The following is a 27,117-nucleotide window of genomic DNA, read 5'->3' as shown; positions in this document are numbered from 1 at the left end:
AGAGCTGCAAAATTGAGATCGAGAGACAAAGTGACTGTGGAAAAAAATGTAGTTCTGGAGGAAGCAGCACTAGATTTTCTGATGCCTGAAACAGTGTCTCTGCCCTAGAGCAGACAAGATCCTGGGGAGCAGCGGCTCCCAAATTAGGAGCCCGAAGGAAATGTAATTGATGAAGCAGGCTTACACTTGAGAAGTCAGCAGTGAAAGTTTGGAAAGTATAGCTTTCAGGTCTTTGTAATCTAGAAAAATTAGCCTTGTAGTGAACACAAAGCTCCCAAGAGCTACAATTAGTCTGTAAGGAGGTATCACTAGGGAGAAATACATAATATCTTCTAATTGTTTTGTATTATCTAGGCATTAGCCTCATTCCAAATCTAGCTATTACTTGACTGTCTTTACAGGATTACCTCATATCAGCTGGCCAGACTTGATGTATTTATGACTTGTGGGACAATATGACCCCTCTTTCTGGTACTTTCATCAAAAAAACAGTACCAAAATTTTAAACTGCTTTTAAATTTCTTCCCGTCTCTTTCTCTGAGTTTCCTTTCTAGTTTCTAATCTCATTACTACTGTAGATATCATCTAAATAGGTTAATAGACTGCTGCTGTGGAGCACTGAGAATCTGCCTAGGCAATCAGCGTTCTGTTTAAAGCGGTCAAGTGAAGTTTAAATTAAAGATGGGGCCTGAATCAAAATGTTAGGTCTAAGCGCCTTTACCCTGTGGGCCAGCCTGATACGCAGTCATGCTCTGTGGCCCTTTTCTGAGCAGTTCAGTTGTTTCACCTCTCACGCAACCATCAGTGGGGATTTCTCACTTGCTGCTTGAATGTTTTTAACAGAAAAACAAGGATTCACGCAGAGGGATATTAAACAGAAATGACCACTGCTAATTAATTAATGCCAGAGATAATCTTTTCAACAGGTGAACTGAAAACATCCACAACTTGCTCTTACACCGCGCATAGATAGGTAGGTCCAAATTCTCTTTGGTGACTGGGCACTTGTCCCCCTTCAGTTCAGGAGGAAAAGATATATAAATTCCTTCAGGTATCTGTGGCCCCACAAATCATATCAAAGATTACAATAGGCCAAAAAATGTGAAATGGAAAGGTGCCTTGTGTCCCCATTTATTCCCGGATAGGTCTCTCGTGCACTGGGCATCTCTGAAGGAGCAGGTGCACCCTGGCAGAAAGGCTCTCAGAGGCACCAGGGGTTCAGAGCTCCCCTCCCAGAGAACGGATGGCAGCAGGTATCATCCGGGCTGCCTGGCACTGGGAACTGAGGGATGTGAGCGCCTTGTCTGAAAGGACCCGGTTATTAGCAGCACTCCTGATTTAAGCAGAAACAAAGCAGCTGCCAGCGACAGGCTGTCTGGAAGCAATTCAGCAATTTCTCCCAGGAGTCCTGGCTATGATGCATCTCAGGAGAGTCTTCATGGAAAAAAATGGGAAAGAGCTTGGAGCAGCCCTAAGTAATGCCACACACCAAATCTAGCCTCTGTGGGCCCCAAATCTTACCAGGACAGAAATGGCCTAATGCCAAAGTCTGGGCCAAGGCCCCCCTCTTGCCTTTGTGCCTCTTGGAAGAGTATCACAGAGAAGCGTAATATTGACAGATGCATAGAGGTGGCAAAAAAACAACAACACACACACAAACACAAAAAACACTACTTCCACTATAAATACGAGTAAGTCACTCCAAGGACCTCCAACATTAGCACACTGCAGACCTTAAAGGGATTTTGATAGTACAGGTCTAGTGAAAAAACTCTTTCAGACACTTACCGTTCTGACCTGCTCAATGCACTAGCTGTACAAAATTACCTTCAGCAGCACCCAGCAACTTTTCCACTATAACTCTGTCCACACCACGGATTCTTTATAGCCTTAACTCTACTGAGTAGCTGAAAGCAATAAAAATAGGGGTTTTGCTGACCCTCAAGGAAAAGAAAAGGAGTATTTTGCTGGTGTGGTTGCACCTAGAGTAGGTTTCTCTCTTTTCCACATTTCTAACTAACAAAATCTCTGTACAAGCAGAATTTCTACGTACAGAGGAAGAGAGAGAGGAAGAGAGAAAACTTTGCAAGGCTTTGATTTCTTTTTTTTTTTTTTTTTTTTTTTTGGTCTGCTTATTTGCAGGGAGGGTTGCTAGTAGAAGTCAGGAAGAGCACCTTTAATGCTGAATCTGTGCCTGCCTTTTTGTTGTTGTTGACTTTTTTCAATCCCATTTCAAGACGGGTCTATATCCTCTTGACAAAGCCTGGCAGCAATATGTGTTCTTCAAGGAGGGATAAGGAGAGATGCTGATCCTCTTTAGTGCTGTGTGAGTATACGCTGTGGTTTGGAGGGGAAGTGCCTGCTGTGCACAGCAGGAGCTGGTGCCAGGCTGCAAGCTCACGGGATGGTTTGTGACAAGATCTGTTTTTTCCCCATATGTTTAAACTTAACCCCCTGCCTCCAAAATGTTTGTAACTGGCTTCCTCCTTCCAGTTTTTCATTGTAACTTAATAACACCTTGTAATTATTTGTTGTCTGAGGAAGGGTGTTTTTTTCCCCTTCTAATAGGCAGGTACAATTCTTTTTTTTGTTAATACGGCACTTTTCCCAAAATACTTCTACAGATAATATCATCCATCTTATGAGTTGATTGCCTCTTTGAAGAGACCGAGTGATCATTTTGAACCAGTGCTGCTGATGCAAAGCTTTAACATAAATTGTTTGCTTGACCTTTTTACGACTGAAAGTCTTATATTTTCTTAAATTCGTAGCAATGTATTTATTTTGTAAGGGGGGAGAACACTTCCCTGCCTATTCACCCTTTACTCCAGAATGAGAGAAAGGGATATACACTGAGGTTTTGTAAGTTATGTTACTCTAAATACCTCCTTATGGATCTGTTCAGGCTTTCCAAAAAAGCAGTCCCTCTTATGAGAGTCATTATCATTTATCCTCCAGTTTTGAAAGAGGTGCCATATTAACTACATAGTAAATATTTACATGTAACCTAGACTGGTAGGTTAAAGCAGTACAACTGACTTAAAGGAGATGAAGTTATAACAGCTAAAGAAGGGCTTATAATTACTCCTGAGCAATTCTGTAGTATGAAGCATCTTTATGGCAGTATAAAAGCATATTCGCATAAGGATTTGTATCAGGTAATGACACCCCTTACCAAAGTGATTGCAATAAGAAAACACTTAAAGTTCAGGCAAGCTACAATGATCTTACCAACATATCTCCTATATGTCTTCTCTGTAGGAGGGTTTTCTCAAGGACTGAGGGCTTCTCTTGGGAAGGTATTTATAATACTAGTATTAGGAAAGCATTAGGAGTCACTAGTTGTTACCCTATGCGGTAGCATCGCCGATGTGGAGACGGTGTGCCCCTCTCACTTAGGCTGCTATAAAGTGTATTGCTGTTTTCCCTGAGATCTTACATATCCCTTAGGATTGGGGGCCGAGGGAAGTAAGTGCGCCTATCCTGTGTATCAGTTGCCAAACTTACACAGAATTAAAGAGCAAGTCAAACAGCCCTCTATTTTGTGCTAGTTTAGTAGCCCCAGACTGCACGCCAAATGTCAATACTGAATGAACTCGTCAGCTTGTCGCGAGTGTCTCTGTTGTTAAACTTGGCAAATTGTTGTGCAAGACCACAGTGGGGATCCTCCTGCTCTATCATCCAAGTTTTATTTGTTCTTGTCATAACAAGTTTAACAAGTTTGAATAGGGGGTTCAGGGGCAAAGCCCACATCCCAACAGGTGAGATACCTGCTCTTAAATGTCTGTTTCTACTGGTATTTTTATGTCAGTATGTTCCAGCCAGTATTTCCAAAGACTGAAGAAAATCTTTCACTCTGTGTTTCCATAATTTTGATCACCGGGATTACACCAGTTATGCATCACGGCTTGATAATGGATCTGTGGGTGGATTGTTTTTTGAATGAATGAGATGTGACCTCTGAATGTCAACCGATTTCATGGAGGGACATGTGCACAAGACAAGGACTGTGGCAGCTGCACAGTGACGTATCTCAACATTTAAAACAGTTTGTAGCTAAAGTCTAACATTTTTCAGATTAAATTGCCTCTTGTTTTTTCCTTTGTGTCTCCTGAATTTGGCAACAATCATACACATCCCTACTGTAAAAAACGGAGTCCTCCTCCCGATAGGCAATGAACTGAAACAGGCAGAGACTCAAATGCTGAATTCTACTCCAACTAAAAGCCTTCTGTGTAGCCCCTGTAGAGATAAGTTAGTTATAGATAATAAACTGGCTGCCTAGTTCCTCCTTCCAATTGCTTTTTCAGAGATCTGGGCTATTACATCAGCATAAATCCAGACAGATGCCATTAATTTCAGCACTCAGGCTGGACACCCAGAAAATGCAAGCAGAATTTAGGCTTTAAGTATCTGTAATTTACACTGATTACAGTCTTAAGTTTTTGACCTTGGTGGAACCTCCAAGTCTAAACCCGAGGGAATTAAGAAGCATTTCATAAATTACTAGTGCTTCCTATGACACTTTTTCATATTCCATGAACAGACCAGGAGTTTACTTTTAAAGAGTTTGATACTTATCTTCAATAGGCAAGTAATAAGTAAGATCACTCAAAAAGCTTAAGTCCACAGAAATGAATAAATGAGAATTTCAAAATTTCAGCTTTCTGAGACAGGATAAGGACAGTGTAACCTAGCGTATCTAGAGAACTTTCTGACTACCCAAGCATATACATGTAAAACAACAAAGAAAATAAAAATTGAGAACTTTGTCAGGGGGAGCAGTTCTAAAGTATGTTTCCCTAATAAAACCTGTTAATAAATAAAACAACTCATTTTGACCTGAAGCAAAGAGGAGAAAGATCTCTCCAAATGCCATTTGCTGGTTGTTAGCACCAAAGGGAGAAACAGCTGTTTCAGCAGGTGTCTTCATTTGCATTGAGCTATATTTCAGCAGGTGCTTGGATAAAAAATACTCATCCCACATCTTTCCCACTACTTGAGACCAAATAATTGCTGTAGAAGTCAATCAAGAGAGCTGGGACTATGAGAGATGTGAGTTAACAAGTGCTAGTCTCTCCAGGTGAAGATGGAGACCTCTTTAGGAAGATTAATCTACAATGATACTATGGATAAGGCAATGATACTATGGATAAGGCATTAAATAGTGAAAGTGAAAAGTCACATAGGTGTAATGAAGAGAGTTCTCTACAGTCCATAGTGCAAGTTTTCTGCTGATGACCTCCTTGTCATTGTGCAGAAGCAGGTGCTACGTAACTCAATATGAAAATCCTGCTCTCAGTCTCCAGCTACCCCACCTGCATGCACATAGCTGACGGCGCAAGTGCAGGTGGTCTTTAAGGAATCAAGTCATCAGACCTCTTCAGCTGACTGAATTACAAGTTTTCCAACTCTGAGCTGATACCCATCTTTATAGAAACAGCCATTAATCTAGAAATGGAAAATCTGTTTTTCACCACCACGAGCAGCCCCCATTCCTCTCCCTCCCTACCAAGCTGAGAGCCGTAAGCCCAAAGTTATCACGTAGGTGTCAGCGAGGGCATCCCTCACTGCAGCTACTGATGCTGTGCCAGCACGCAAACACACAGGCGGGATTCACTGCACCAGAATGAAACCAGAGAGTTGTACCCTTGATTCAGTCTGCCCTTAAGGGCACTCATCTTACAGGGAGAGATCCTGGCTACCAGTCTCCATTTACAGATTTCTTTCTAAATTACACAGAGACAGTTGAGGTAAAAATGCGTATATTTGTCACTGTACAAGGAGTACAGATTTATGCGTCTTGTTCTTTCTAGCCCACGGGGTTTTTTGGTACACAGGGACATAGCTTTAAAAGAGCAGTGTACAAGTTTAGACCTCCTCTGTGCTATGAAGTTAGCCTGTAGTTTGGTGGCAAGGTCATTCTCCACAGACATAGGAGAACTGAGCTTGAATTGCCTCAGGCGGAGAAAAGGCTAGAATATATCCCCAGCCACCTGCCCTCTACAGCTCTGATAATAACAACCCTTATCAGCGAAACGGTCAGAAAGGAGGTGCACAAAACTCCCGTGGATGAGTCGCAAGCCTGACGCAGCTCATGAGACGGAAGCAGAGTTGAGCCAGGGACGCTCTCCGAACAGCCAAGCTCTGTGTTACTTACAGGAGCAAATTAAGCGCAATAGTATCAAAAGTCCTTCAGTAACCTCTGGTATTTAAAAAAAGTGAGTTAATTTCCCTTTTGCCTCCACTTCCTTTCCTGCTCAGTCAGACAAAGCGTCTCAGCTGTATTCCTGTAGACACTACCAGAAGCAGATTGCAGCCTTCAGGCTGGTGAGAAAGAGAAGCTGAAAACAGACGTTTTGCCTTTTTCTGGCTTCTAATAACCCTGCAATGGCTCCTTGTCCTTGACACGACCCTGGCCTATCCTTGACCCATTTATTCTTTTGAATTATTAGCACAGATTTCTATATTTTTGCAGGCATCTAACAGAAAGCCATTCGGCTCTTTCCCTATGTCAGGAAGTCCAGGTCCTTTTTTATATACACTGGACGCACTGCATGGATGGGCCAGTGTGTCCCAGGCATTTCATGCTGCCTGTGCTTCTGCTTTGGGTATTGATTTCCCACATCAAAATACAGGCACCCTGAACTCAACGTAACAAGTAACCATGTGCTAGCTCTTTCACGGTAATTGCACACCTACTTGTTCTGATTCTGTGATGAACATGTTGTTCACTGCCTTCTGGTGAGAAAAAAAAAAAGAGTAATTTTTTTCAATAGCATAAGGTAATAGTTCACACATGAGCCTGTCTGTACCTTACAGTAAGTGGTAGATAATCAAAGGTAGTGTGCATTTTATAGCTATTTAATTTGAATGGATTTAGGGGGAAAAAATGTATCATTAATCAACCCTGAGATGTGTGGCGTCCCCATCTTCAGGGTAGTAACGGATGAGATGGTGAAGTGCTTGACAAGGCATTGCCTGTATAGAGCTATATGGGTGGAGTTTATACTGCCCCAGAGCCTGGTGAATTCAGATTTTTTAACTGAGTGCCCAAGTAGGGGTATGAAGGCTATTTCAACAAGTGACAAGTTTGCTAATAAGCCTTGGTAGCACAGATCAGGCTCAAAGGCTCTACAAAACCCGCGTGGGGCAGCACCTCTCCTGCTGTCCTCGTCTCCTCTCTGTGTCTACACTGAGCTCCCCCTCTGCTCACACTACGAGAAGCAGAGTCAGAGCTGAAGCAGAAAGGAGAAAAGCCCAGTGCAAGCGACTGCTCACTTCATCCTGGTGCCTGTCCCCATTCGTCCCAAATACAGTTGGCTAGAAAACAGCAGGCATGTTTCAAAGAAGTCCCAGACTTTGCAATTTCTTATTGCAAAGTTTTTATTGCACTTTCTTTACCCGGTGAAAAATGAAGAGACTTCTATACGCTACCAGGTAAAACACCAATTGTAGAAGTAAAGTTTGATCTATTCCTTGACTGGGCTTGAATACAAGCTTTCCAAATTTCTAGCAAGATTCCCTAAGTTTCCTTCTTCCCCCCATTCTCAGTTCTTGTCATTTTTTGTTTTGCTCAAACAACACTTAAAAGGAAAAAATTTGAAATCAAAAATGCCGATATTAAGGAAGACTTTTTCCCACTCTTTCTCAAATATGCAAATACAAATATGAACTGAGCCTCGATTTCCAGCTTTCTGCAAGTTTATATATCAGTAGCAGCAAAGCTCCTTGAGTGTGTGCACGCACACACATACACACAGCCCCCAAACTGTACAACAGAGCTCATGACAGGTCTTTCACGATGGGAGCGAAGAAGCCTGGCGGTTGCAAAATAAACAAACTAATTAACAAGAGTTAGTTTTAAAACTTTATCCTTGGAAAGCAATGTGATAGTAATAGAGATTACACTCCAGTCCTGGAGCCCTGCAGAGAGGGAAACAGATTAGATTTCATTTCATTGCCTGTGGGCTTTTTTTAAGCCTTTTTTCTAAACCTCCAACCAAACACCATCCCTCGTTTCCCCTGACAGCTTCTGTTGTTTTTCATTATTATTTCATCCTATATTTTATCATGTGGTTTCCGAAGAAAGTTCAAAGTTGCTTTTGTTTTTCACTATTTGTCATGTCCTGGTACATTGAGTAAAAACCTCAACTGCACTGGCTGGAGCCACACACTTGAGCTGTGGCCTGTAACCGTCCCCGTATTTACAGTGCAGTCATCATTCTTGGCTCTCTCAAAACTACATGCAAAGCCAGGGCCATCTGCGGCCCCAGCACAAATAGAGGCAAGACCTTGCCCATCTTTTCCACGTATAGGGAGTATCCGAGAGAACCGCACGTGCTCTAGGTGCCATGCTGCTCTACAGCCTACCTCCCTCCACCTCCCACACCTGCACGTAGCTGTGGGAAAAAACAACTGGCGGCCATGCCAAACGGACACCAAAAATTACCCTTCCTGCAAATCCGCACCCAGACAGGGCCTGGACTCTTTCCGTACAGCTCATTGCACCCACAAGGCACCGCCTGCAAAGCCCCTCACTTCCACCACACACATGAATACCTTGACATGGTATTGCTAGCTATTAATGAGATAATTTCTCCTGATTTGCATTAGACAGTTCTGCCGGAATAAAATGAGAGGGGGAAAAAAAAAGTTTCTGCCCCTATGCCAACAGTTTATTTGCAGTTACTTTCTGTGAGAAGAGCTGGCTTTGATCAACTCAGCAGAGGAACTCTGCACTGCAGTCAAGTGCCTGTCTGTCACGACTGCGTATGTGGCCACAGCAAAATCATCCTCACAGTGATTTTTGACAAGAATAAACCAAGCAGACAAAAGCAGAGCTAAGTGAGAAGTTTTCCTCATGGTGACTGTGCAGAAGAAATAATGCACACAAGCTCCCATCCATGCTCTACCGTGACAAGAAGCCCAGCAGTGGATTTGACATGAGGCACAAGCCCACAGGCTGAGGGGCTGCCTCCTCCCTCCAAACGCCCCCAATTTCTGCAGCCCATCAGCAGAGGAGTTAATACAAATGCAGCATCTGAAAAACAAAATCAAACTCAATGTGGAAATAATTGCAGTTAGTACAGTGCCTCTTGCTGGCTTTTCAGTGCATCCTGAATTAAAAATGGACATAGAGCTTTGCTTTCTGCTTTCTGCTGCCCTCACTTATGTTGCTTCTCACTTTCTTCGCCACAGCAGATTTTTTTAGCCACCTGATTGGAATGTGAGAGTGTAGAGAGCTAGAAAATGTTTTCCATCAAGTGAAGAGCAAAGATAGTCTTTGGGGATTGTGAAAAGAACAGGAATAGTTGGGATTTTTGCTGTGGAAACACTGAGGGCCATCCTTCCGGAATAGAAAAAAATTAATTGATGGCCACCTGACAGGTGTTATTTTCTACCAGTCTCTTTGCCTGCATCTACGCAATAACAAGCAGACATTGGTCAATAATAGGATCAATAATCAGAATTAAAGCTAAGGATATTAAAATTGCTATAATTACGCTCCAGACAGAGCTAGCCAGAAAATTGATTCCCTGTCCTGCAAACGTTGAGATGTAAAACATCTTCCTGCTTTGCATCAAGACAAAGCCAAGGTCTTTTTTAATATTTCTTTTGCAAAAATAAAAAGAACTCGCTAGACACAAAAGAGAGAGGAAGGCAGAAACAGATGAACAGAGATGGGCTTCAAAATAACAGATATACTTTTGGCTAGGACACTCAAATTAGATTTTTGTGAAAACCCAAGTCAGCTCCTTAGGCTAAAACAGAAAAACTAGGAATTCAAACCTGGGTCTCACAAATCCCCGCTGAGAGCTACAACTGTCAAATTATTCCTCTTTTTTGAAGGTGAGTACCTGTTCCTGAACAATGCTCTGTCAAAACGATACATTTCCACAGCCTCTCATTTGGACATCTGGCCTTTTCCAATTTGTCAACATTTCCACCCAGCCATAGTTGCAGGAGCGCGCCTTCGTTGTCAGCCTAGCGGAGCGGTTCCTTGAGGCTGCTTCTTTGCAAGCCCAGAAATTCAGGCTGGCATAAAGACAGAGCATTTTAATTGTTTTCTTTGCACCCATAGATAAGTCATTTTGTTAAGTGGACACTTGGGAGTGGACACTTTCTGACATTGTATAAGCTTGACAGAATAAGCTTTACTGAAAGTAGGACTTTGCTTTAAAAACAATATAACCAACCCTGTATTTGAATTTTTGACAGCAAACCATTTTCCAATACAGTTGCGATATTTTGCTCCCCTATTCCTGACTAGAGGTTCAATTCCCCCTTCAGAAGCAATACCACTTTACAATATTCCCAGCTCTCTGCCCCTTTCCTCCAGGCTCCACCGCAGGCGATGCCACCCCCTCAGACAGACTGCTCAAGTGCTTGTGAGGCTTATGCACTAAGCTAGATTGGGGGAAGTGATGAGAGCAAAAAACAAGCTCTGATGCAAAATCTTTTACTCATCTATCTACTTTTTTGGTACTAGATCACAGGCAGGTGTTACAAGACAGACTGTCGAGCTAGAGCAGAAGGTAGGAGGTTGCTGTAGCTCATGATTTCACGATCTCTAGGATGGAGTTGTTTCACACTCAGGCTGGCCACCACTTTGCAGCAGTGTAATGTTCAGATTCATTCCCTGTTATGCAGTAGTAGCATCACACCTACTAATTTAGCTTTTCAGACTTGTATTGAAGCACAGTAAATTGCTGTGGTAAAATAAGCCTGTGGCATTAATGCCACCCATGCTAGCATTGCCCTGTGTGTGGTCTGAGCACCATGCGATATCAAAAACAGAAGGGTGAACTGTAAGTAGCATATATAACAGTGTGGTATGTGGCCTATACTTTGTCACTCTGGCTTCTCAAGCCTCCCTGTTGTGGGCTGTACAGTATTTTCCGCTTTTTGTCAATGCTTCATTAAAGTGTCCCCCCCCAAAAAACCGTGTTATTTCTTCATTAGACGACTCTTATTGCCTAATATTGCAACCCATAGCTAAAAGTTTCCAGAGATGTTCTTTCTAAGATGGCAATTTATCCACACAAAGTCTGTTCACAGTTTGGGGAGAAAGACAGTACGCAAAGCCTGTAGAGCAGCAGAAAAACCCTTAGGGAGAACCCTCTAATATACCTCCCAAAAATGTTTTAAGTGACCTGCTTGGTATCCCTGTCACGTTAATGTATATATAAAGCTCTCCCATTAGCAGCAGAGTGACAGAGCGGATGGAAGGGAGCAGATGTGGCATGGCTCATCAAGAGGCCCTTGCCCCAGATATAATGAAATATTGTTCTGGCCCTTCGATCTGCAGAGCAGAGGGTCATAGGCTCTTCCCGAGAGCTCTTAATGCTGCAAAAGCTCCTAATGAAGAGTCAGACTCGCATTGGGGCAAGTCTGAGGGAGAGAGAAGAACAGAAAGGTTCAGCATAAGAGAAGGCATAATGCCCAAACTGAACATCAGGCTTATCAAGGAGCAGAAGTCATTAGTAGATTAGTGCTTTGAAAGGCAGTTACTCATTTCCCTTTTCTCCTTAGTTAACTTAAAACCATGAAGCTAGGAGTTAAGCTAAGTAAGTAGTGAGCTTTATGGAGCAGAGACTTTCTTATTTGGCTGCATCTATCCCGACAGCATCCTAGCCAAGGTTGGGGCCCTGGGCAGACAGCCTTCAAACCAAGCAGTGGTGATGGCCAGGAGAAATGTAAAATGCAAGCTGCGTCGATTGGCGCAGACATTAGCTGCTGGACATCCTGATGAACTTTCAACCACCAGGATAAATGCCTGCCAGTCTCCCGACTCACTCAGCACACGAAGGGGAACAAAAGCAAAATGATCTTGATCTTCTCCTCACTTATGCACATGGAGCAGAGCAAACTCATGTTGATACTTAATATGTGCAGAAAGACCAGCCTCCAAGCCCTGCACAGGGGTAACGAAAGGGCATAGTCCATCCCCGAAGTGGATGTTTACTTGTGGTATCTTCAGGTAAAACCCAAGCTACCTGGAGAGGGTTCTCTTAAAGTAAAATCCTAGTGAAAACAGGACACACACAAAAATTATTCTGATGTAGTGGGTCAAGGTCAGGTGCACGTGGGTGGGCGTTTGATCAGATCACTACCAGGCTGTTAAAACATTACACAGCCCAAAAGCAGTGCTAGACTAATCATTAGTTCATGCAGCTCTGGATCTGATTTGCAAATTAGCTTGCTAGGGGATTCGCAAGAGTTTATAGATGGCAGTCAGAAATTTGCTAAGACCACATATGACACATAAGTGCATACACAAGTACAGATTTATCACTGTGGGATCGACAGGTAGGAGCACTTTGGTGATGTTAACCCCACTGGCACCAACGCCAGCCCCAGATGATACAACACTTCCGTGACTACAGGGTCCCCCTCACCTAGCCCTGGGGGGGAGCACTCATCCCCCACAAATGTTCCTACTTTTCCTCACAAACAGAATGTATTCTGTCAAACAGATTTAATCTGTTATGAATACACACATAGCCAGGGCTAGAACTGTGAAAGAAGTTTCATACCACTAGAGAAACATCAGGACAGTTGGCTAATAGAGGAAAGTATTTTTTTTCTTGTCAATTTTTATGTGTGGAAAGGAAGGGCAGTTTTCCAAATGAAGAACTGTCATAATCCCCTGGAAATCTGTGCCCCTGTAAAAATAGGAAGATTTAGCAGAGAAAATGGTAGATTTTAAGTGTTCCCAAAGCATCTATTAAATGCCAGTTTAAATGAATTAAGCTAAGCCAAGTTTCACCATAAATGTTAAACATATATTTATCTGAAGCTATAAACTTCACCCACATTTGCAGATATTTCCTCTACTGTCATTGGTTGGGATGAAGCTTACTGCTCACTAGAATTCCCCAATTGTCTCCATTTCGTCTTTAACCAAACAATATTGCATTAACAAAATACATATACACTGTGTTCTCATTTCAGGCCTCTATATCCCTTGGAGGCTGAAGACATAGTGGAAATCTATTAAATTGCTTCAATCCTTTTCTACCTCTTTAAAAGGGTTACAAGTGAACACTGCTGAAAAATCACAGGACTTGCATCAGTTTACAGTTTTATTCTTCAGTCACTCAGATGCACCATATTCAGAGGAGCTGAGCACACAGGGAAAGGTTGCATTTAAATATAGTTATATCAGTTCAACTGTTTGTGAGGCTGCCCACTACGTTTGATCTATAAAATGACCAGATTTGAATGAAATAATTGGAAACGTGAATCTTCCCACTGTTCTAGTTTGAACGATGATGTGAACGATGCAGTCAGCATAACTAAGATGACAGTAATCTGTGGGAGGAGAAGCAGGGCAAGAAGCTCATAAAAAAATCAGCTTTTCTGCCAGAAAAGTGACATATGCATGCATATAGATATGTATATCACAATGTGAAACTGCAACTGCCACCCTGTTTTGTGCCCTTCATAGTCTTTACTATCAAGTAAAACTTTGTGTTCCAGAGAAGTCTTCCTATCGATTTACCAATCCTGGCTTCTTCCTCAGGACATAATACAGTTGATGGTAAAGCAGTCACACTATTAATATAACTGCTCACAATATGCCTTTTTATTTGACTCACACTATTTCTAGCCTCTTGTCTTCAGGGAAGGACTCTAAAAGCATCCCTGCCGTAACCACCAGTTCCTGCTGTAGTCACTGTCCCACCAAGCTAGTGTTAATCATGCCTCACCTGCAGAGTAACCTGAGAAGAAACCCTTAGTTTCTACAATATATCTCTGCTGTCCAAAAAACAAACACCATTAAGCAAAGTTTGTCATGATTCTCTCGACAGTCATTTTACTAGCCGCTGTTTCTTTTCTTCATCATATAGCCAAGCTTAAAAGGAAAAGAGAAAGCTTTACAATTTGCAGACACTTAGTAGTTAACCAAATGTATGTCAATGAACAGCATGAGAAGACTGTTTAACTGACTGGACAAGACAGCATGCCTTAGACATGCAGATAACTTTATTCCTACAGCTACTCCCACTGGATTCAATACAAATCAGTTCACATACCAGAATATCTATATAAACCAAAGATTAAGCCCAGGACTCTCTTTAAATCAAACGACCTAAAGGACTTTGTGTGAAGCATAGCACACTAACTTTTACTGAGATATTCATGTAGGAAAAGTCATGCAAGTTAGAAAGATTTGGGGAGGTGGTTAAAGCATTTACCCTGAAAAGTTATATTGCTATGGATTTCTGAAATGAGAATCTGCTCATAGAGCAAACAGACTACACTTTGTAATGATACTTTGTCATGCTGACCTTAAAAGATTTCAGAAATATCATGCAACTGTGTAAGCACAAACACAATTATAAGCTTGCTGCTGGTTATCAAGCTCACTGAAAAAAGATGGAAACAACATCAATCACTTTTCCTTAAATCTGCAATCACTCTACCTAAAACCAAAAGTAATCTCACAAGGCTAATTCCCAAGTCGAACATATGCAGAGATTCACTCTTTCCCTAAGACCATGACCCTATCTGTAGAGATCCAGCTGTGGCTTTTGCCGTCCAACCCTTTAATCCCGTGGCCAGCGCAGAGCTCTCCCGCACACCGAAGCCACCTGTTGCTGACAGAGTGATGGCTCCTTTCATTCTGTAGCCCTGGGTCTCATCTAACTACTTAAAACCATCCTTGTTTTTCTCACTCATGGGGCTACCGGTTCGATCTTTATGGGGGGATTTTTTGATATTCTCAGAAGCAGTTCACAGACTGTCCCTAACATCCACAGGCTAAAAACTTTCAAAGCTGTCTTTTGTTATGGCACACTCCATTCTGAGTGCCTGGATTAAGATATTAAACATTGGCCTCTGTTGACAAGTGCAGCTTTTCCCAAGCATCATTCCATCCTGGGGAAAAATAACCTGGAGCACAAGCCATCCACAAATGGTGGCACATACAGCACATTTTGGATGGTTGGGCCAGGGCTGAGCTGGAAGCTGAAGCTCTGTGCCTTCCAAGTTGTGAACATGTTACCTCTCTCTCCCAGTTCCTAATGATTTTCAACCATCACACTTAATTTGGGAAAGACATTATAATCCATCACATCACCCTTGAAAAGCTGCAAATGCTTGCGGTCTTCAGTGTCTTGATAACTTACCCTAAGGCCATGGTTTTATAGTCTCTTTAATCCTATATATAGCTATACTGCCATAAAAAGGAATGGGTTGGATCACCTCTGCCTCTTCCGGCTGTTCGCTCTTGCTCCCTCCCTGTGCAGCCATAACACTCTAGATCCATCTGGCTGAAAACTAATGCATCAAAAGTGATTTCTTTCCAGTCTTACCAGTTCTCTAACCTAGCTCCCAGCAGGGCTCTGCGAACACCAGGGCTGGCACAGGGCAGTGGGAACAATCAAGTGGAGACAAAAGGAAGGCCTGGACTGCTTCTGATAGAAATACAAATTATTATATGACATTATGTCTATGTTAATTGTTATTGACATTTAATTACTATTACAACAGATTAAAATAACTGCTGGATCTCTCATTTTTGCCTGCCATCCCTGCTGCCTACAGGGATAACTCACCAAGAAGTGTCATAACTGTTTTAAAACGTGTCTCATTACCCATATGCACTTTTGCAAAGTGCCTTTTTTACATATACATACTGCCTACTACTTTGGATTTGAATCAATGGATTTGAGGGGAAAAAAAAGTAAGGGTGAAGTGAGACACTGTGCTTCAGGGAAATCTAATAGCCCGTAACACCTGAAAAGGAGATATCCTCCCAGTCTCTTTCCTGGATCTGAGCCACCCATTCCCTCATCCCTCACGCCAGTTTTGATGCTCGCTGGACCTCTTGCTGAGCTGATTCAATTCACTAAGCCAGAAAACTAACCCAGCAAGAAAAAGCAGATAGGTTTATTCCAGATTAGCAAATGGATTCAGCTGAGCAAAGAGTCCAACGACACTGGAGCCAGTGCAAGGGAGGCCACGGGACCCCCTTCTGCAGAGGCAAACTGTTACATTGGCTCAGCTATAACACATAGTTTCATCCGAAAGTAATGCCAGGGTCCTTAGCTAGTTTTAAGGGCAAAGACAAGATGTATTCCGGTGTTTCCAATCACAGCAGTCTGGGATACGTGTCCTGATCCCTGAACCAGGCTGACCACCGCTTGTTTTGGGTGCCTTCAAGGCTTTTACAAAATGCTTTGTATCATGGTATACAAACCCAGTGGGCTCTCTAGGGTCATATTCTACTGCAGCACTGTTAATAACAGGCCATGCCACACTTTGATATTTCCGAGTGAAACTGAGGGGAGACACCTGACAACCATTCAACCTTTGAATTGCTTCCATCTTTACTGCTAGAGCTGATCAACTGGTTGCATGAAAATTTCACTCTGGTTTCAGCTGACCACACCAAACAAGGCCAGGTCAAAATATGCCATTAAACTCAAGCAATTGCATTTTATTTTTTGAAAAGATAGTTTTTCAGATAGATACCTAAGATAATTTTGCAAGAAAGATAAAGCTTCAGTGCATGACTGTACTAACAAAGTGTCCCCCGAATGGTACCTCAGTAAGACTACATGACTCTCAGTAGGCTCTATACAACTAGTAAGAGCCTATTCTTAAAAATGAAATGTTCACACAGCTACCCAAATGGTGGACACTCACTTGATAGTATAATGATGGAGGAGGAGAAGCGCATTCAGCCAAAAATGTGCTAGGAGCTCAACAGTACCAACCCTGTGAATGTACATTAGGGCTCTCTACAGAGTCTTGGGAGACTTAAAACCTCATCTTTTCTTTTCAAACTTTGAATGAAATGATTGTGGAAAACTTCTTTGCTCTGTAGTCTCCTTTCTTCAATAAAAGACTAAAATTTCATTTTTTTGAAAAAGAAAAAAAAAGTCTGAGGTTTGGAGTCTCTTCGTGTTGGGATTGGTTCATTTGCCATTCTTCCCTCAGAGGAAGATGGCCAGGGTTTCCTGATGACACTTCCACCGTGTCCCAGCAGAACAATAAATTGTCTTTTGCAGTACCCAGGAGACATGAAATACATTCCTTTCCATTACACAGTTGCACTATTATATTGATTTTTTTCATTCAGTTTAACGACTAGCCACTAGACTCAGTAAAAAGAAAACCTGCAGGATGCTCTGTTATGAGGCTGGTTTTATTCCTGAATATACGTGGCAGGCAGTGACAAAGCATTGCTCGGGCATGACAGCTTCGTACCACATCTGCATAAGATCCCCTCTCCAACTGCTATAGCTGTTTCCTCTCATTAAGTGATGAGATCCCGCCTTGTTTGTACTAACCTTCATCCCTGTGTTGTCAGACAGCTGCAGGACGACTCCTCTACTTCTCTGTATTAGTCAGTGCTAATATGATGAGTGCATAGAAGGTGGTATCGTTAGCATGTGGATATACTGACCATGGTTTATTTCCTATGGAGGAGAGCGCCACTTTAAATTTATGAACTGAAATCTATTTACAAGTTCCACAGTTGGTTTAATTTGGTATAAGACAGCTCTGCTGATGAAAGTCCACGGCTGCTTATTCCTGCGCCCTGCTTCTGCCAGCACCAGTGTTCATGTGGTGAACCGTGTCAGGGAAATAATCCAGCTGAAGACTAACCATTTCTTTGCCAGCTGAGTTTTCAGTCAGATAAACTCCCTGCTCCAGCTCACTTGTGGCGCACAGACACTGCTGGCAGTGTGAGGGAAGCCGTGGAGCAGACGGACCATGGTGCACGGCAGAGGGGGACTCATGCTTTCAGCAGCAGCAGCTGTTCATCCCCACTTAAACTGATCATGAACCTATGGATTAGTTAAACTGGTGCCAATCACTGCATGGATTATCTTATTTTCCTGTTTCTTACTCCCTCATGTCAATTATTGGCAGATTCAAACTAACCCAATGTAAGCCTTTCTTAACTTGGAGTAAGAAAAGCTGCTCAAGGCATTTATACCACTCATTCAAACCAGAGTAAACTCTATGCCTATATCTACACCTCATCCATACATTGAGAAAAAGCAGCAACAAAAGCAACCCCTATGGGGATCCCACAGAAAATGCCTTACAGTAAAAGAGCCGATCTGGCCAACCGATCTTGAGAAAGTCCTATGGGAACGTAACAGAACAGTCAATGCAGCAGCTGCAGCCAACAACAATAACAAAAAATCTGAGGCTGGCCTAGTATTAGGTCTTTCCATCCAGCATCCTCACCATTAATGAGCTAAGCACCCTGAGAGCACCCAGGTGGGAACACCTCAGCTTTGCCCTTTCCACAGAGAGCTGAACTTCACCCAACCTTTGCTTCCCAGGTTTCTCAAGCTGAAAATAAATGCCTGGAGGGGAGCTGCTTTCCATTGTTCCGCATCCTACATAACTAATTTAAGATTGCACCGCTCTGGTTAGCAATCTGGTCCAAGCCCTAAAGTGGAATTTGGGAACGTAAAGCTCTCCAGCCGGCAGACACGTTGGCTGCACCGGCCATCATTTGATTTTCCATACCCCTGAGCAGGTTTTCTCGCACAGCTTCTAGAGAGCCAGGGACACCTGCGTTTTCGTCTTTGTCACTTTTTTTTTATTATTTATTCTATGACTCCCTCCGGTCCTCAGACATCTATTGATTCTGCAAAGTGCTCAGAAACACTGAATATCAACACATTAATACACTCGGTATGTAACACTAATACAACAAAAATCAGCACTTGTTAACCGTGCTTTATTCTTCCGTGTAGCCCTCCACTCACACATTGGGCATCGGTGCCAGAAGACGCAGGTTACGGAGCTACAATGCCGTGGATGAACACGAGAAGGGTCATATGGCCTGATAAAGTACCCCTGTGTTTTCCTGCCACCTTTATCCGTACAGATCACTTGACCTACTGTTGCAACTAACAGCACTAAAGACTCCTAATACTTAACCAATGCTTAACCATCTCTTACATACATAGCGCTTGACTGAAATTTTCAGGGCCAGCTCTTTGGCTGGCTCCACTCTTATCTTATTTAAAGCTGATAACGGAGGTGCGTCTCCTTACTGCAGCTCCTCTCAAATCCTGGGGCAGAAGCAGTAGCTTTCTGACAGATTTGGTCAACAGCAAGCAGCAGCGCTTTTCCTCAGCATCCTACCTCCACGGAATAGGTGGGCAACATTGGCATCCTAGCAATTTACCTCTTCTCCATGCATACGCATGCCTTTTTGGAGAGGCTTTAGGAAGAAAGGAGCAAGGTATCACAGTGAGCAATGTTTACCAAGTGCTTTATGGCTTCCCAGGCTGTTAGCTCTTGCATTTACAGAGCTGACTTCTGATCTTAAACAAATGGCACAGGGTGTGAAAATTGATCAATATTTCTTTACTGGCATTGAAAGTTACCCTTAGTACAGAGCTGGGAATCTGATACCCAGAAAAGCTCTTCAGGAGAGCTATATTGACACTGCATTTATTAAAAAGCCCAGCAAGTGTGATGTTCCTGTGTTTACTTATCTCTGTTTATTTTTTCTGCCCTCAATCTAGATCCTAAATGACAGCGCTTCAGGTCTGAAGATTGTAACTTAAAGTGTTCCTACCAGCTAGACCAGGTTGAAAATGAATGTTTTCTTTCTAATACAATAAAGAGTAACAAATGTAATTTAACTATGGCTGTTCTTTTTGAACTCCAAACACTGTATTTTACAGCTAAAAAAAATAGAGGCTTGAATTCAGTTTAAAATAAGTGCTGTTTGAATTGGAAGTGCTTGACCTAAAGAAATATTTTCGCGTTCTGATAAAACTCAAAACACACACGTACTGTCAATACATGCAAACCTGACACCTCTTTCAGTTTGTGTGAAACAAGTTATAGGCCCAATTCGGGGCAGCCATCTATACTTGTGGCAGTACTCGAACACACTTCATAGGATTTAAGCAAGTACCCAAACCCTGACATATGTTTACTTTAGAAGTCCTCATGAATCATAGCAGATAGAGGCAGACAGCATAACAGTGAAAGACTAACCTGTCTCTCCAAAATTATTGCAATTTAAGATAGAAGAAACAAAATCCCTTCCTGAGTTAACATATTGTGATTTTTATCGTGACATTCTTTGTATTAAATATCTTAACTACATGTGGAAGCATATAAATTCTTCCAGTGGGGATTTACCTGGTTATACACAAATGTACAAAAACACTTAATTCCAAAAGATTCGGTACTTCAGTGCAAGCCTGGAGCAAAAGTAAATTTAGGTAAACCAATTTAAATTGGTAACAAACATAAAATAGACTGTGAAACAAGTTACTACGTAGCTCAGGGAGTTAGCCTATGTCTACCAGAAAATAGTGGAGCTAAGATCAATTACAACCAACTCTCACTGTTGTACTCTCACTGTGAATGCTGTATCCACTAAAGCTAGTGTGAGACAGCAAGCATTTATTGCAGAAACAGCAGGTTCACGCCTCCAGCCCCACACCTCTGTCCTCTCCAGAGGTCGCTGTTCCCACAGGAGACAGGAGGGAGGGGATCCTCAGAGCACCCCCGCAAGGAAACAAGGGTGTATTGCTGCTGTTACAGCTCAGGTAAAGGCAGTGCGCTCCGCTCTGGTGGAGCAGTTCCCGCAAAGGCTGCCCAAAGGTGCTTTTTTACCACTGTCCAGCTGCAGGCCTTTGTGCCCAAGCTGCTGAACCATAGCAAGGCTGCGTGCGTGGTCCTAGCCCACCCAGGGCGTGTGGCTGCTCTAATTTAGGTGTCTCAGACTAGGAATATTCACTAATGGGTCTGTCATGGGAAAAAATTCAAAAAGTGATTTTAGAGCGTATTAAAGGCTCTTGCAAGATACCACATCTCTGTCAAGAATCACATACTGTTTTCTGAAGTGCTGCTGGTAGGAATCTGTAATGCAGGCACTAGCTGAGGATTTTTTTTGCTGCAAAGTGATACAATCTTATAGCTAGAGCTGTCTATGGGAAACTCTATTGGAGACAAGACACTTAGGTAGGACTGGGTTGTTTTTGTGTTTTTTTTTTTTTAAACTTCATTACATACACATACGTCGGTTGTGCAGAAATTATCGTTTTCTTTTCCCATGCAGCACGTGGTGTCAGTGTATTTTCTGACGTTAACAAATAAGCTTCGGAGGTGAGATCTCCTAGCTTGGGCTTTTTTGCAGTCATGGGCCCTAAAGTTTCCTCCCAGCAGTAGCTGCTCCCACTTCGCTCCACCCCGCCAGCAGGGCATGTAAATCAGGGGCAGGCCAGGGATCCCAGCTCAGAGAAATGGTCACTGGCCCTCAGCCCCTCAGTCAGGGCTCAGCCAGCAGTGCCGCTGGGAGCTATGTCTCTTCTCCACTGTCATAAGCTGGAAAGAAAGAGAGAAGTGTCCCCCAGCCTCTCTTCTCCCTCCACTGGTGCCGCACAGGGTGTGAGGACCGCTGCACGCAGGAGCCCGCGGTGAGGGGCTCGGGACCCCCTGCACAAGCTGCCTGAGGGATCTCACTAGCGTTTCAGGCTGTAGGAAAATGCACCGGGGACAACACGTTAGGTAAGGCTGTCTGCCCTGCCAGGTACCCCCGCCGGCCAAGGAGGCCTTTCCCTTCAGCGGTGCTTTTGGGGGAGACAACCAGGCCGGGAGACTGAATGGGACAGATGTACCTGGAACTGCGGATCGGGTGAAGGCTGATGTTTTCTTCAGCCTTTGCCACTTTTGTAACTCGCTGGTAACAACCCAGTTGTGTTGTAGCAATGTACAGAAGTTGGCATTCTGGGCTGGTCGCCAACCAGCGAACGTATGGAATCTGTGGCTTTCTGAAGAAAATGTAATGTACATGTCCTTGAGATTTTTTTTTCCCAAGATAAGGTGAGATTTTTGATGTGCTAATCCAAACTAGTGCTGGCATAAAGTTTTTATGATATACATTATATTAATAGTTGTTAATGCTTTGAAAAAGCATTTTTTCAATTTTTGTTTTGCTGTGTGTGTCTTAGTCCCATAAATCAATTTCATCTTTTTTTTTTGTAGAATTCTCTTTACTGTGACTCTGGTCTGGCAGGCCATTCATTTAGGAAAAGGTAAGGAAAATTTGATGTGTCCCCCCCCCCATCTTTCTCGTGTACCTTTACAGCACTGCTTCATTACAAGCTACCCTCTCTACCCTGTTTGCACTTGTCAAGGCCGTGAAAAAGAAGAGCATGAAAAAGATGTGGAAAACGTCAATGCCACCGCACAAAAGCAGCAGCCTAAAAACGAAGGGACTGTTATAAATACTCTGAGTGACATGAATCAGAGTTACGAAAGCAGAAAGCAGCAGCATGCCAGGACGTTTGTACCTTTCACGGGGATTACAGAGAGTAGGTAACACTATTTACTTAAACAATGTCATTGAATTGCTTTTTTAAATATTATAGCACAATAATGCTTTGACTGTTCTCCTGCGCGCTGACTTGGCTGGCAGATTTCAGCCTGGTGAATTTATATGGGAGCTAATTTTAATTATTCTCATGGCCACTTACAAAGTGGTGATAAAGATTTAAGGTAGAACTTTTATCTTTTAAACTACATCTTAAACTACTGTCTTTTAAACTCAACCTTTTATCTACAAACTGTTTAATGGCGATAACAGAAAATAGAGAAGGATACGAGGAATCAAAGAAGGGGCACTCCCTTGGACTTGCAAAGTGCTTGTAAAATTATGTTCATTTTGTAAAATTTGCTATATTTCACGGTCAAAAAGTATTTATTTCCTGAAGAGAAAGACAGTTTGATATCTGTAGGCAACAGTACTATCGGAAAAAGCAAGGGCAGATTTTTGTTTCCTACCAGCTATCTACGTAAAGATTTAGATGGGTAGCTCTGCCCCAGGCACTTGAGAAACAGTCGAGGGAAAGTCCCCATCCCCTCTCAAAAACAAGCAACACTTCCCAGGAACCCTGCCGCGTTTCGCAGTGCGACTGAAACCTGCCTCCGCCAAAGCGAAGCATTTCACCTGAGTCCGTGCTGCTTCTGCAGGACTTGCCAGGCGTCGCCTCTTGGCCATCCCGTAATCCCTAGTAGTTTGCTTCTAATCCTTAGCTAAACAAACTCGGCTTAACTGAGCAAACACTCCTAACAGGCAGCTAATTTTATTGTCTCTAAAGACAATAAAACTAGACATCCTTAAGATCCCTTGGCAACTGTAGAGACACAGGAGAACAAGTGAGGAAAAGAGGAGGTTCGAAGCGCCCCTGAATTCTCGGGAAAACAGGTCATTTTGTCTTGCAGGTAAAAAACTGAACAGGCACTGCTGCCAGAACGGCGGGACCTGCATCCTGGGGGCTTTCTGCGCCTGCCAAAAGCATTTCACCGGCAGATACTGTGAATACGACGAGCGGCAAAGGTAAAAGCCAAACCAAAACCAAGCAGAGGCAGACAGAGCTGCTCTGGGTGGTTATTTTTTGTGGGGGATTGGCGACGTACCAAAAAGTCTCCCTTGTCCTCGACAGCAACTGCGGCAGCGTCGCCCACGGCGCCTGGGTGCTGCGGGGCTGTCAGCTGTGCCGGTGCGGCTACGGTACCCTGCACTGTCTCTCAGACATGACGCACGGCAACTGCGGTAAGGGCAGCACGTTCAGTCACCCTGCTTTATTTTGTGCTTAACAGAATTGCCTTCTGCAAAGGTGGAGGACCGTGCATGTGCTCTGTTTAAACTTGCGCCGGGGCCTGCCTTGCTTCAGGGAATACATTAGTGAGACAGTAAATGATAGCGCTGTCACTTGTCTAGTACATCACATAAAATACTTTGAGATCTTCATAAAATTTCTGTGCAGTCAGAAACTAATTCCCCCACTTTAATTGAAAATTACAACAATAAATGTTTCTCCTGTTTCGCAACCTGCATATGTCCATGACTTCTCATTTAACCAGGACAATTTGTGTAACTAAGCTACATCCAAGCATAAAAAAAAATGCTTAAGTCAGGAGAGAGTTAGCCATACTTGAAAACCATTAGTTTGAGCTGGTAAAGTAAAAGTACAAACCAGTATTATACTAGAGAAATCAAAGTACTGAAAACTTAATGTGATCTTGCATAAGTTACTTAACCTGCAAATGGCAGAAGATGGGTCTGAATTCAGATCCATATCATAATCTCCAAAATATTCTTATATAGAGCTCTAAGACTGAGCGCACTGCACAAAAATGCATAGCCATAAGCCCCAATTTGTGTCCAGCAGTAACATCCATACTTTCATACTCCTAAGCGATGACTCGTACAAGTTTAACATATCTCCAGGGGCAAAGCCAGTGCAAAACACTCCTGCCCTCCTCCATCTGTGGTCACAGGTTAGCAGGGTAAAGAAACAAGAGACCTAAATAGCTTCAAAGATTTACTTGTACCCTGAGAAACTGTCAGGGTCTCGTTTAGGGAAAGAAGAGGCTATCTGAACATTGCATTGAAGCTGTGACTCCTCGTTTTTGCCATCAACTCAGAATAAAACACAAAAGTTTTAAAACTTAAGCCTCTCAGATCCCCAGGGAATACCCTACTGCACAATAAGCATAAAAGCCCAGCAAGGTGAAATGCTTGAAAAAGCAATTATTCCCATCTTTGCAACCACAGCCAAAAATACTTTTGCCTTGAAGTCTTCTCTGTTGGCTACTTACATGTGGCAACTAAGCAGCACCCTTCAGAAGAGCTAAATGCTTTCTTGATGAGTTTCCTTGAATGTTTAAGTCTGAATCCACTCTGCTGCTGCTTGTTACAGGAGCAAAAGACCTAATAGGCCTGGCCCTGCTCAGTAAAAGCAGTGGTACTGCTCCTGAGCTCAGCTTCAGAGGCAGCAAAGGTGCCAAGGGGAATCGGCTGCTCATCCCCTGCCTGGGTGAGGGTATTGCTTTCTGCTTGTGCTAATGGCTGTACGTGGAGGCCCTTCCTGTTAAGGGAAGGGTTAAAAGGCTCCATGCAGGCTTGAGTGCATACCTCTTGTGAAGATCTTGCTCTTGCTTTTGCTGGGTATTTACTTTTGATTATTCTGGGATTAATGCCTGCAAGAGCTGATAAGTGCTATCAGTTGCTCCTCAAACGATCATTGATGGGACTTCTATTCACATCTTCCCCCAGAGAATAGCTTCTTTGAGTGGCTTTAACAGCTGATACCTTTAACTTAAGTACCTGTGAGATGTTGGAGAAGTTTCAAAGTATGTCGAACATCCTTATATTTTATACAGTTTACATTTTACTCTTGTTAACCATTTTACTGTTGATATTTTTCTAGATCTGAAAGCAGAAGAGGAGGAAATGTCCAGACTATATTCTAGTGGTCTAAAATTACAGCAAACAGCGTTTGCACTCTTTTGCCTACTCCCCTTCCTCCTGGAGCTCTGCTGCTGGCAGCTGTGAAACTGCACAAAGGGAAATATCTGGGTTCATGTAACCCTCACCATGAGTCATATGCAATTTTTTTTCTCCTGTAAACTAGGTGATGCTTCCACTTACGTGCTGGAGGCATATTAAGAAGTATTGAGTTAATGTTGAAATGCTTGGATTATTATAAACTCAGATTATATGAATGTGAAGTATTTATTAATATTTTATTATTTTATTACTCCTATTAATGTCTGATTCTAACAATTCTCTAGTTTTAAAACATTGTTCTTCCAGTGGAAGAAAAAAACCCAGTGCTCTATGCCTTAAGTTTTGCAAATTATAGTCATTTCCTTTGTACATCGTACAGATACTTTAACAAATAAAGCTAATTTTATTTCAGAAGAGCTTTTGTGTTTGACTTCATTTAAACATGAAAATTCTACCTACCATTTGTCATTGTATTGTAACAAAATGGTTAGAAAAAGGCAGGGTAGGATGAACAGTCTGAAATTTTGAAAAGATAAGGAGCTTTTTAAGGCATATTTTAAACCCTAATATACAGAAGAACTCAAAGTCAGACAGTCTTTCAGCTTCTGTTATTATTTCTTGTAGCTAAATGTCTTCTATGCATAATCTTAGGCAGGAAACAAATATTGCTTAAGAACACGTAGTTGATATTTATTCTTCTTTCCTGGTTTTATTTTACATCTTATAAATATGAGCCCTTCTTTTGTTTCTAAATGGATAGTGAAGAGTAACCTCTTTAAACTTTTCCTATAGGCAATCTATCTTGATTTATACACCACTTAAATGTTAGTATTTCCAGGCTGTAAAATAAAAAATGTTTGGAACGTGTGACCGCATTTGTGATGGAAGTTTATAAGACATCAACAAAAAAATCTTTGTTTTAAAAATGTCTACAAAAAGAGGCCCAAAATATACCTTCATTCTCTGAATGTGAAGCTACTATATAGAAATAAATCAGCTTTATAATTTTATTGGCTCTAAAGTAATTAGGGATCCCTTAATAGTTTTATAAATCATTAATGATTTTTAAAAGTTAAATAGTTTTAACTCTTTAAAATCTCTTCATTAATTTCTTTAGTACCACAAATGAAGACAACAGTTCAGTTACTAAGCAGAGAAAGATGCATCACCAACAAATGACTTCATATGTTGACTGCATTTGAATCTAGGGCTATGCAGTAATAGACTTTTGTAGGGAGTCATTGTCTAAAGGTATATTCATATTAAACTGCAATTCAGAGTGCTCCTTTCCACACTGTGGACATTGATGGAAAGAGAGGAAGGCTTCTCAACCTTTACGTAAGATGCGCTAGACCAGAAATGATCCTTTTCTCAAAATATTAGTTGCCAGAAACTCATCCGTACCCATATGTCTATGTTTCCTCAGGTTTAAAAAAGTCAGATATCAAAACAATTAAGTACCAGTGAGAACAGCTCGGAGGAAAACAGTGTTGCTGTTAATTATCGGATGTTGAGAACACAGAGATGCCATTACAAAAACATCTTGGCTTACCATAAAGTGTACCTGAGAAGTCTATAGGCAATGCTGCTTGTAACATGTTTCAAATATGCTTTACTTTTTGAGGAAAAGCAGCAGGATATGCAGAAGGTACACAATATAGTAAATATATCTGAAATATTACATGTTATTTTTTATCCCTACAGAAAACATACAGAGCCATTAGAGACAGCAATTAGGAAAAGGAAAAGAGTGGTCTAACAGGGTTTACAGCAGAAGAGCCATTTCTAAGCAATAACATCCATAGCACAGTTAA

At 42.2% G+C, this 27,117-nt stretch overlaps 1 protein-coding gene across 1 annotated transcript in view; it reads left to right on the top strand.

Moving 5' to 3' along the window:
* LOC112978810 (cryptic protein-like) overlaps positions 1-25,616 on the top strand; it is a 32,796-nt gene extending 7,180 nt beyond the window's left edge. The window contains 7 exon segments of the mRNA XM_026092540.2: positions 21,334-21,453; positions 21,456-21,516; positions 21,994-22,043; positions 22,146-22,322; positions 23,233-23,347; positions 23,454-23,563; positions 25,224-25,616. Of these exon segments, the coding sequence (XP_025948325.2) occupies positions 21,334-21,453; positions 21,456-21,516; positions 21,994-22,043; positions 22,146-22,322; positions 23,233-23,347; positions 23,454-23,563; positions 25,224-25,348 (758 nt within the window). The 3' untranslated portion in view covers positions 25,349-25,616.
* Positions 25,617-27,117: the final 1,501 nt, after the last annotated feature.

The sequence above is a fragment of the Dromaius novaehollandiae genome, chromosome W (assembly GCF_036370855.1).
Source record: "Dromaius novaehollandiae isolate bDroNov1 chromosome W, bDroNov1.hap1, whole genome shotgun sequence".
Classification (NCBI taxonomy): domain Eukaryota; kingdom Metazoa; phylum Chordata; class Aves; order Casuariiformes; family Dromaiidae; genus Dromaius; species Dromaius novaehollandiae.
This window is presented reverse-complemented; position numbering and strand designations above follow the sequence as displayed.